General features: G+C 35.8%; 1 protein-coding gene across 1 annotated transcript in view; it reads right to left on the bottom strand.

The window, feature by feature from the left end:
• Positions 1-11570, bottom strand: part of DCP1A (decapping mRNA 1A) — a 26315-nt gene that overhangs the window by 7923 nt on the left and 6822 nt on the right. Inside the window, exons 3-4 of the mRNA XM_009993491.1 lie at positions 9960-10026; positions 5059-5197 (exon numbers count right to left, since the gene is read on the bottom strand). Of these exons, the coding sequence (XP_009991793.1) occupies positions 5059-5197; positions 9960-10026 (206 nt within the window). The remainder of the gene's footprint in view (positions 1-5058; positions 5198-9959; positions 10027-11570) is intronic.

An 11570-nucleotide genomic window follows, 5' to 3' on the forward strand; every position in this document is an offset into this window, starting at 1 on the left:
TCCTGCTGAGGAAGGAATATACTGTCAAAAAGTTCTTGACACAGGTAAAAAAAGCCCAAACAACACTATCACTGCCCCCAACAAAACAAAAAATCCCAAAGCAAACCAACACAAAACCACACAAATTTCTTCACAATGTAAGTATGAAGAAATTGGCCAAGCTGCCTGGTATCACTACCTAACAGTCATACAAGCAGAGCCTCAATGCAAGCTATGAAAGGGTGGGAGAAGAAAAGCAAATACATTTTCAGTGATGCCAAAGATAATTCAGCGCTGCCATGATGGAAGCGCTTTCCATTTCTTGTCTAGCAATTCACTGTTCATTTATGTTAGCAAGACTGTAGCTATAGCTTTGAAGGTAGCACAGATAAACCTTAAATACATGTCTCAAACATCAGAAAACAGGGCTTGAGTTCATATATGAGACACTACAAAGCCAACTGATGCCAGATTCAGTCCAATAATGTGGCAGAGGTAATTTTTTCTTGCTTCTTGACTCTGCAAGTCATCCTGCACATTACCACAGACTGACTAATTATAGAATTAAAGTTAACCCATTTAAAAATACTTGAATATTCATAGTAGTGTGACACAGCCTCATGTTTTCAAATGCTAAGTCAAAAAACAGAATTTAAGATCCTAAGTCTTCAAACCCATTAGTTTATTTAAAGCAGCAACACATTCAGCAGACAACGCTGCAGGCATTCTAAGAAGAAATATTTTGCTACCAAAACAAAGTAATGAATGAAAAAAATAATAGCACCTTATTTAGGCTTGGCTGAAACATACCTGCTCTTGCACTTGTAATGTTTTTTGTTCTGAAGGTTCTGTGCTTTCTGGCTTTGGAGGATTTGCATTATGTTGCATTCCAGAACTTGATACAATACTTAAGTCATTGATCTGATTCTGGGGGGAAAAAAAGTTTAAAAATTAACACAAGTACATGAGTTTTAAGGCTACATTTATCCACTACTATAATCCTGTTTACATGGCACTTTGACTGAAATACAGACAGTAAAAAGACACTGTGGAATGCACAAACTTTAGGAAGTAAACATAAGACATCCACCATCTGGTATGTATTCATACAGCTTTTACTATTATTATTAAAAAAAGACAATTAGCTTAATACTTGGCTCACTGAAATAAAAGAGGTAGGCTTTTCAAGTCCTTCATCTGTTATCTGCCAATGAGGAAGTTTACTATACTTCATTAGATCAGGAACCCAAACTATAAACAACTTAGAAAAAAATCCTGTCAGAAATCATTCTAAGTAACTGGAAAGAGAATTTGTCACTGATTTACTTCCACCAGATTTAATTAACCATGCACGTGTATTTTAAGAAGGTGTTAATTTGGTTTTCTGTTAACAAGGCAAAACACAGAGTTGCATTATAACAGGCAGTATGTTTACAGGTTGAGTTTCATCTTTAATGTACATATAAACAAAAACAGAAATTGTATTGCAGGTTAAATCACCAGTGAAAAATCCAAACTGTAGAACAGTCTAGCTTTCAATAGGTAAACTACACATTATGCATAACTTAATATTATGCACTATTATGCTTAGCTCAACATTAGCACAACACACAATGATTGCTCTGGTCACTTACCCACAGCAGCAAAATATGGGTTAAACTTTTTAGCAGCAAGTTAAAAAACAATCTGAGCTTCATTATTATCTTGTTTTCAATTTCTAAATTACAGCAATAAATACAAAAACAGGATGCATATTGTGATTTAGGGACAGAAGTGAGGAGCAACTTCTCTCATCTTTCTGACTTTTAGCCACTAACTTGAAGGTTAAAACTCAGTCTGAAATGCTGGATGCCTTGTGGTTACAATAGCACAGCTTCCTTGTCACTACAGGATGTTCCCATGCTCCTACTGAAACATACACACAAAACACCACACTATAAAAAGCATCCATTCATTTATAAATAATCTCAGAACTCATTCATTTTCACATATGGACTTGATGCAGTAAGCACTTGACGGATTAAGCTGATTTGGAATCCTGGATTAAATCACTTGGACCTTCATAAACCTCTTTTTCACTGTCTCTGCCCCCTTCACATGCTGACACTCTGCCAATCTTATGTGGGCTGCACACAAGGATTACTGTATGATCCATCTGGAACGTACCAGGCAGATAAGTACTTTCTGCTCCCAAATACAAATTGATATGTAATTACCAATTGCCATAAAATAATTAAAAGAAAAAAATTAAGACAGGAAAAAATCCTGAAAAGCCATTCTTAAATCTAGTTGGTTACCTAATCATGTTAACACTAACATACCTCAGCTACAAGGAGTTCCAAAATTATTGTGCCAAAGTTTTATTGCTAAAGCTGAGGTGATCAACAGAATATTCTCCAAACAAGTTTGCTTGAAAGGTGACCAACATTGCTCAATTCTGTTTATCTGGCAGCTTCTACACAACTAGCATCATAGCAGGCTATGGGATTATGTTCAACAGATTCTGTTCAGAGTTCCCATATGCATACACACAAAAAAGAAATAATTACTCTAGCTTCAGTAGGGGTCTAAAAGCATCAATATTGAAACATACGTAACAACACAACATCAAGACACAAAAAACCCCAATTACATAGTAGCTCGACTGCAGTCCATGCCCTGTGTATCTGCCTATTGTATTACAGGCACCACAGACATTGACCATCCACCACAAAACCCCCATAACATTGCCTGTTTGTCTACTTGCCTATAGAGCTTCTTCCATGATGCTTTGGAACTTTGTTTCTAGCAAAAGTTTTTCAATAGTCTCACATTAAAAAGAACTGCAAATTAGTAGAGGAGAAGCTGCAATATCCTGAGTAATTTTTAAGTGCCATTTGTGAAAACGTGTATTATCCAATACTGCAAGGACAAAGGGAAAAACACTTCATCACACCCCAAAAGGGTGGCACCACCAAAACACTGAATTTTATTTTTCTTCTTCCCAAAAAGCCTTAAGTATCTTCAAATCCATCTCAACTGATGTAATCTTGAAAGATGAGTCATTCAGGTTTTGATGCTTCCTTCTGTACCCTCACAAAAGCTGTTACTTCCATGATGCTGGCCTTCATACAAAGACACCTGCTCCCAAACAGCACTGATGCTCAGAGAATCAGAAGCAATTTATTTATTTTTAATCTGTATTTAAAGCATTGAAAAAACACTACTGATTTTCAAAAACTAGTATCTAGCCTGGGTCTGATATATTTTATGGTTTGTCACATTCACCTGCTCTCAATCTAAATCAGAAAGTGACAACTTAAGTTCACTCATACAGGACTTAATCCATGTGTTCATTCTTTTCTCCTCATCCCACATTGTACTGCGACAATATAGAATGCTACAGACTCAAATCCCAAGTACTCAAAGGCATTCTACTGCACAAGCAAGCTTCTGGAAGGAATCAAGCACTGTACTAATGTGTTAACTCTTCTCCCACCAGTAGAACCACAAAAAACATACCACAGCTCTGTGATGTTATACTCACATTATTATTGCACACTCTTGTATTATTTCACTTGGGGAGAGGCACATTCAGAATCTTTGTTTCCTTTTTTGGAATATGCTCATCCTACATGTATAAATTTGGTCCTCAGGACTATATAAAGTAATTATTTTGTAAGATAAGTAATGTTATCCCTCATTACGTAAACTAGTGAATTTAGCACCACGAAAGATACTAGACTCCTCCTTCTGAAATACATTAATTTATTAAGAGGATAGACAGACAGTAGACAGGACAGAAGCAGTAAACTGGGGAATAAAGGGATAGTGGAACAGCATTGTTATACCTAGTCTATAGCTATTAAAGATGTTCTTCACAGAGTCTACAAATGTACTGAATGACTAAATCTCTAATCCCACAAGACTTCTTTTGAGACTAAGAGACAGATGCTGTTGGGTAAAATTTTTATTTGCTATTCCCAGAGAAAAAAAATTTCTCATAGCAGTAGAAATGGTTGTAAAATGCGTCTATCAAGCTACATTTCAAGACAGAACACATCATCAGTATTAAACCTATCTTGACTGACACCAAAGACTGTTCTGTAGTATAGTGTACTTGAGGGAGGGAACAAGACTTCAGTCTGAAAACAAGGCGATTGAAACAATGGCAGAGAATACCCTTTAAACAAAACACAGCTGTTGTGTTAAAAGCTAGCTTCCAGATAAGCTTTCTTAAAAAAGAGAAATAATGAAAAAGTAGGAAAAGAGTTGCCCAATAAGGTAATAATTGCAAAAATGTAACTTTTGAATTCATGCAAAAAAAATAAATAAATAAATTTGCAAATCCCACACTGTTTTAAAATACGAATTTTTCCTGACATCGCCCCTTCTCTCTAAGTCATTGTGCGCCTGTGCTTGTATCACAGACATGCCATAATTCACAAAGTTTGCAGGCTTTTATTATTCAACATGCCAAGGCATTTTATTGTGCAGCTCTGTGAACACTCTTGATTATGGCCTGAATCATGGCAGATTTCCTCCAGTGACTTACAGTACAGAGCAAAACACTCAAAGAAGTGTCAGGCACTATAAAGAACATTGACAATAATGTAACTTCACGATCACAAAACCAGACCTTTGGTGGTACATTCTTCTACTCTATTACATCTGTACCTATCTGTTCACATTTCTTTTGACAAAGATCTCACAAAACAAGACAGTAGATGAGTACCGAGACTAAGCAGTGTCTGCAATGTCTTAGAAAAATATTTTGTTGTGTCTGCATCTCCAGGTATCAATTTTAAAAACTGTATTTTTTTCCTCCCCAGAAAGTAGCAATTAAAACTTAAGACTACAGAGGCCCATTAAATTATGGATCAGGTGTACAACTGTTCAATCTTGAGTTACAGTGTATTGCACAGGACAATTTATTATGTAAGAATTATTCTCTACCATCCCTCTCTCAGAAATCACAAGGCATGCAATTTCAGTGGAATCATGAGATATCCTAAGCCCCTTATTCAGAAATAGAGTAAGTGTTTTTACTTGTTCATAGCATCAGGAAAGAAAAACAAAAACTCTCAGATGTTTCCTTACTCGTTCATATTCATCCTTGGCTTTACTAAGCATTTCCAGGATGTCAATGGGCCTGTTTTCATTGCAGCCATTGGTCCTGCTGGGACTTTTTCTGTCCTGGGAAACTTGCTGTGATCTCTGAGCTTCTTGTTCTACCACTCTGTAACAGGAAAGGAGAAAGAGGACATTAATATTTTACCTGGAGTTAACATAATGCAAAAAGCAGTAAAGTGTACTCCCAGCATATTAACACCTTGTGTCCTGCCTGAATACAAACCTAATGCATAGCTGACCAAAGTTTAAAAGTTTTCATTTGCTACACGGTTTATACAAAACTGTCAAATCACTGTACAATTTATTACCAATCCGGACAGCACTGGTCTGTCTCTCATGACATTTGCCTACAGTAAACACTACTTCTGTAAAACCATCATACTTGGACAGTTTTTCAATAAAATACACGGACATTCAAGCATGTGTTATATAAAGAGCACACATACCATACAGAGTAAATTACATTTTTACTCTTTACTTCCTAACATGCATTTTTTCTGTATTTACCCAAATCAAGCCATGTTATTGAACAAAATAAATTACAATACAGTTCTAATTTAGGATGAGGTCTATCATTATAATATAAAACAGAGTGGAAGAGAAAAGAGCTGGCTCACACCAGATGTCTCTGGAGTCAGTCTGCAAGAAGGCTTACTCCTCCACTTAAGGCTCTGGAAAAAAAGGCAAACCATTTTCTTCTGCAGCTGTCTTGTAGTCACTCCAATCACCTGCAGGTCTACAACACAATGTTTTCTCCAGCCTTTGATGCCTACAGTTAACTCACCACTTCTACTCCACTCCTACCTGCCTCAAGTACCAAAAACCTTCAACTGAAAAGACAGTTAAGATATGCAAGATGTGTCCTTGATACATTTAATTTAAAAAAGGCAGCATACACTTCTACTCCTAATCCATATGCAGTTCACAAGATATACACGGCTGTGCAATGCGCTAAAGCTTATCCTTTTGAAATAAACACACACCAGCCTGTAATCCCTTCTTTTTTAAGCCTGCATTAATGAAATATGTTAAGAAAAAACAAGCGCTGTAAACAGGGCAGAGCTCTGGAGCTGGCAAGTCACATGAAAACTCTCATGTTGTGGAACTGATGGCTGATGGGGGAGCCAAAAGGCACCATCATAACAATCACTAAAAGTGTCAATCATTTCAGGCTCCAGTTTCTTGGGGCAGTCAGGACTCAGGAGTATTTCTAGATTTTGTAGACTGTAATTAGATATTTATATATACCTGTATGAGACCATCTCTAAGGAAAAAACAAGTCGAGTCTCAGAAATTTCTTCCCAGTTTTCTAGCAACTAAACCCCTTTACTTCACTAGAGCTTAGCTGCATTTATTTGAAGAAGGGTTAGATGGCTTTTAAAAACTCAACATAGCTTTCAAAATTACTTGGAAAATTTTTAATCACACAAGCTGCATATTTAAACAGTTTATCATTATTAGTACAGCTTTCTGTTTGTAAGCAAGCACTCACCTGCAAACAGAACTTGGAATACAGAGGCCAATTGACACTGTCTGACAACTTCTAAGACCTGCAGCATGTGCTCATTTGGATGAAGCAGCTCAATACTGTACAAATGTTTCTATGGTGACACCCTGAGAGAACATTTTGTTGTAGCTCCCCACGTGGTAATATAGTCCTGACTTAGGACTTGTCTAAACTCAACTCTGGAACTAGGGATGAGAAAGGGCAAGATAAAAGAACCAGAATACTTTGAGATTTTAAGTGTCAGTGTAATTGTATCAGAAAAAGTAAGTAGTTCAGTAAAAGGGAGAAATCTAGACAGCTGAAGTCATGCATGTGCTGCCTGACAGGTGAAGCAAAGGCTTCAGTCTTGAGATCCTACTTCTGCTCTTAACTAGGTGGTCCAGAAAGTTTCAACAAACCACCTTCCCATTAAAATAGTACTAACTGATCACATAGCAAAACATCTTCAAGGACTACATCCATTTCACAGAAATGTTTCACAGAGACTTCTGAAAATTGTGTCATAATAGTTTTCAATTGTCCATTTTCAGGTGTTACCTTCTTAAATTTGGGTTTTTTTTTTAAAATAAAAATTATCTTCTCATGTAGATAACTCTCTAATAGCTATTCCTCCAACTTCTGTTTTGTGTAGATGACATTCAGATGGTGGTGCTGGAGTAGGTGTGAAAGAGGATCCTCACAAAACTTCCTGGAACACTCTCCCACTTTTAGTTTACTGCCTGGATATCAGAAGCCAGTTTAGGTTTTGACTGTTAAAACAGGGTAATAAAGCCTGCAAATTAACCTAAAAATAAAAAAAAACCCTATAAATTTATGTCAGAATGCAACAGTTTCACAAAGATTTGAAAAACCCTTGTTTCTGTCCTACTACTTCTAGAAAGCTCATCCCTCATAAACAATTTTGACTCAAATTAATTCCTGCTAAAGTTAGTTTGTTGAGTCCAGTAAAATTTTTCATTTCAGAAAAACCTAGAATTCTTTAAAATAAGCCAACAGAGGAGTTCTGTGAGGCAAATGCCTTTGCTGGGGACATAAATCAACTAATGCAAATCTGTACACTAAGCATGCTCCGCATGCAATCCAGGATTAAATCTTTTTTTAAGCAAGGCCTGCTGGTTTTTTTTGTTATATCAGATAGTGGAAGAGGCACACATTCCTTTGAGGACACAGTAGCTGCTCTGACAGTTTGCTTAAGCATATCTGCAGTTATAGCATTGAAAATATACCTGGCACAACCTCACAAAAGGGCAAGGGGAGGGAAAGGAGGGGAAGGAAGAAGAGGGGGAGAGAGAATGTGAGAACTGAAGTCTGTGATTACAAAGCCCACAAACACTAATTTACTTTTCTTTGGAAAGATAAGCCACCAAAATATAAATGGATGGCCTGCAATCTTGTTAACTCAGTCTAGCACAATAAGGTCAAGTCAAACAGCAGGAAAGGAGAATACAAATCTCTTTGAAACCTTTTATGGTTAAGTTTTTGAAGCACTGAGGTACTAAAAAAGCAGTACTCCTTCCTATCAGTGTTACAAACACCCACACCTAAATGTAAGGGTGCCAATCCAAATTTCCACCCAAGAAAAAGACAAAAAACTGTAGAACAAAATTGATACTCTGGGAAGACAACATAAATATTTATTTCAAAATATACTGAACTAAGCCTGATGGAGCCTACTACCATGTGTTGAAACACAGCTTTCCTTCTCTAAGATTCTATTTTTAAAATTAAAAAGTATATTTAAAGTTTTCTTGAGTACATCTTTCATCTCGGGATTAAACAATTCCTGCAATTTCAACCTCCTACGTGCAGAAAAGCACACAGAAGTATCAGCATTTTTATTTTTCTTCCGACTGCCTTCTACATATTTTGTGTGAGAAAAAAGTTGGTGTTTGTGGAAATGAATCTCAGCAAAATAGTATCAACCCACTTTTCATTAAGTTTGCAACTAAAGCCTCCAAAGTGTAGCTTTTCCACCCTACAGTAACATGTAACTATAATGTCTTAATTTCATTTTCCCTAATATGAATCTTTAGATACTCAGAAGCTCTAAGGCGTGTGCTCCAAGGTGAAGTGCGACTTCACTCTACAGCATTTTTAAAAAAATATACGTAAATATACTTAAATACTTTTCTCACCATGAAAACAACTGCAAATACTTGTTACCCCCAAAACAATACACAATTTAAAAACCAACTCACAAAAAACTAGAAGTATTCAGACTTTCTGTAATCTAACCATGAAGAAAGGATTTAAGAAAAAAGCACTCAGATAGTAAGACTTCAGGCTAGTGAAGATGACTTACACCTTTTTTAACCAAGTTAATGGCAGCCAAGACTAAAAATGATACTAAAGTGAGGTCCCAGCCAGCTCAGCAAAATTTAACTGTCTGCATGCTGTCAACATCCACCCAATAGATCTTAGGTGCACATTTGATTTCTCTAGTTTAACTTGCAGAAGTCTGAAGTGACAAAGCTCGATACGTGTTCCCCAAAGTCTGCTTGATGCATTAAGTGTAATTTCAGTTTCAAAGATACTTTTAATCCACAGTCATTCTAATACCTACCACAAAAAATGCCAACATTTTCAAAACACATTTCAGCTTTTTGACCTTTCAAAATAATTTGTAATCTCAAACTTTCTAGGGTGCCAAGATCCTCCCATCATACAAATGTGTATCTGCACCATAAACCATGGCAAAGCAATAATGCCAACTCTGGCACTTCTGCCTCTCTGTGTTAATAAAGGGAGGGGGGTAGAAAGGCAAAAAAAAAATAAAAATCAACTTAAACAACAGTCCAGAAGTTAGTAGAAAAAAATCCTATTATTTAACAGTTTTGTTTACTCCCCTAACATCTCTTTAATTCTGTAAGATTCTACTTACTTCTCCCACTATGCTCCAATGTTTCCACTGTAGTTAGGAATCATAACAAAGCCTTTTAAAAAACCCCAAAAAACAGCCCACCACTAAACAAATCACAAAACCAATCAAAACACAGTGGCCATCATTTATTTGTATACACTTTCTGCATCAGATGATCCTTTGCCAGTATCTCTATTCAAACTCAAGTATAAAATAAACAAACAGTGTTCACACTTGCTTTCTCTGGAGAATGTCAACTAATACTTCAGCTGATTTTGTTACAACTTAACTGAAAACTTCAATGCTGCAAATTTTTTTAACCCCCACTTCTCCAAAAAAGCCAAACCACACAACATTTTGATTACTAAAAAAATTCTATCAGCAAGAACATTAGCATTTTCTGCATAAGGAGTGACAAAAAAACCCGAAACATTTAAGAAATAATTTTTTTTCTATATTGCATTAAAAAAAAAAACAGAATAATAAGATCACAGTACTTACTTAGCCATGAGTTTTGCTATTCGATGACAGTCATTCTTGTCATAAAACCAGATACTGTAAATTGACACTTGGAAATAAGAAAAAAGCAAGTGTAAGACAAATGGTGAAAAAAAAAAAATCAAATCATTAGGAAAAAAAGAAAAAACCTCAGCAGTCCATTAGATCTGCAACATATGAATTGCCATCAGTTTTCACTCAAATATTCTGTGTGACAGATTACTATTTATAAAATAATCAGAAATAGCACATGTGCAAATAAATACAACTTCAGTCACATGAAATGCAAGAACTATAAAATGTTGACACTGTAAATAAAAAGTGGCAGGAAAATGAAGTTTTAACTACCAGATGCCTTTTCACTACAGTTACAACATTCTATTTTGAATTACTGACTTCACCATTTAAACTAGACTAAAATTTTATTTTTTTTAAAAAAAACACATTCATTTAAAAATCCATCAATTTTTGAAATTCAAGTATGACAGTTCAGTCAGAAGCTCTCTGGAATGTCCCTTCTCTAAATTTTCTTTATAAAAGAAGTAACTATCTAGGAAAGAGGAAAAGCTCCAATCATACTGTCACATTCATGGAGCAACTTAAAGTAAGATTCATATTGAGCCCTACTCTTTGAAAGCATCAAGTTCACAGCAATGAGAGCAAAAGGGTTCCCTCTCAGCAAGACACTGAGCCCCATTCTGGCTTTCAGAATAAGTAAAATTACACTGAAAGTTGGCAGATTTAGACCCTAATCACTGAGCTTAAATATAGTCAGTAGTGCCATATGCTATTCTTCATCCACAACCCCACTTCAGAGGCCATTTTTACCCACACATATATTCTCCTCTCTGTCCCCACAGTTGTGCCAACAGGACAAATCTGCAGAACTCTTTCCAACCCACTAAGCAGGTTATTTGAAATCTTGGTTCACCTGTGAGATCTGTCAGCACATGGTATGTAAATACACCAATGGCAACTGGACACTAAGTACATTACCATTACAATATTTTAATTCCTGAAGAAGACACTTTTAGCCTTTTTAAACTCTTCTTTATTCTGCAGTTCATGCTAATGTTTTTGTGAAGTTGAAATCACTAATTGATTAAAAAAATATGACTTAAAGTGAAGGATAGAAGTGTTAAAAAAAACATACAGCCTTTTCCAGCCAGATGTAGATGTTTATTTCAAGTTAAATCCTTCCTCCTGCCCCCCAGCTTTTTTTTGGCTTCTCAAAACACCCCAAAATCTCAACCAAAGCCCACTCAAAATTATTTCAAGCCATAGCCAAGAGGGCAATTATTAACCAAAATTATTTTATTAAATAACAACTATATTCCTTTGGGTGTTAGTTTCTTCAGATGTTACAGCTTAAGTAATAAACAAAGCTGTCATAAATAGATTAATACGGGATAATTTAAGGAGCTTTCTTCTTGCAAAATATATAAGCCAATAAAAATAATTTCATACATGTAGCCAATGCTTATGAAATGTTTATTAATATTTACTGTTAAATACAACTGAATGGTCTACTCCATAGAAACCTGCAAATGTTTCCAGTTTGAGCTACTTCTTCAGTCACGTAGTATATTTTAACACTGAAGAAAAGCTCTTTCC

The sequence above is a fragment of the Chaetura pelagica genome, unplaced genomic scaffold, assembly GCF_000747805.2.
Source record: "Chaetura pelagica isolate M959 unplaced genomic scaffold, ChaPel_1.0 scaffold630, whole genome shotgun sequence".
In the NCBI taxonomy this organism is placed as follows: Eukaryota; Metazoa; Chordata; class Aves; order Apodiformes; family Apodidae; genus Chaetura; species Chaetura pelagica.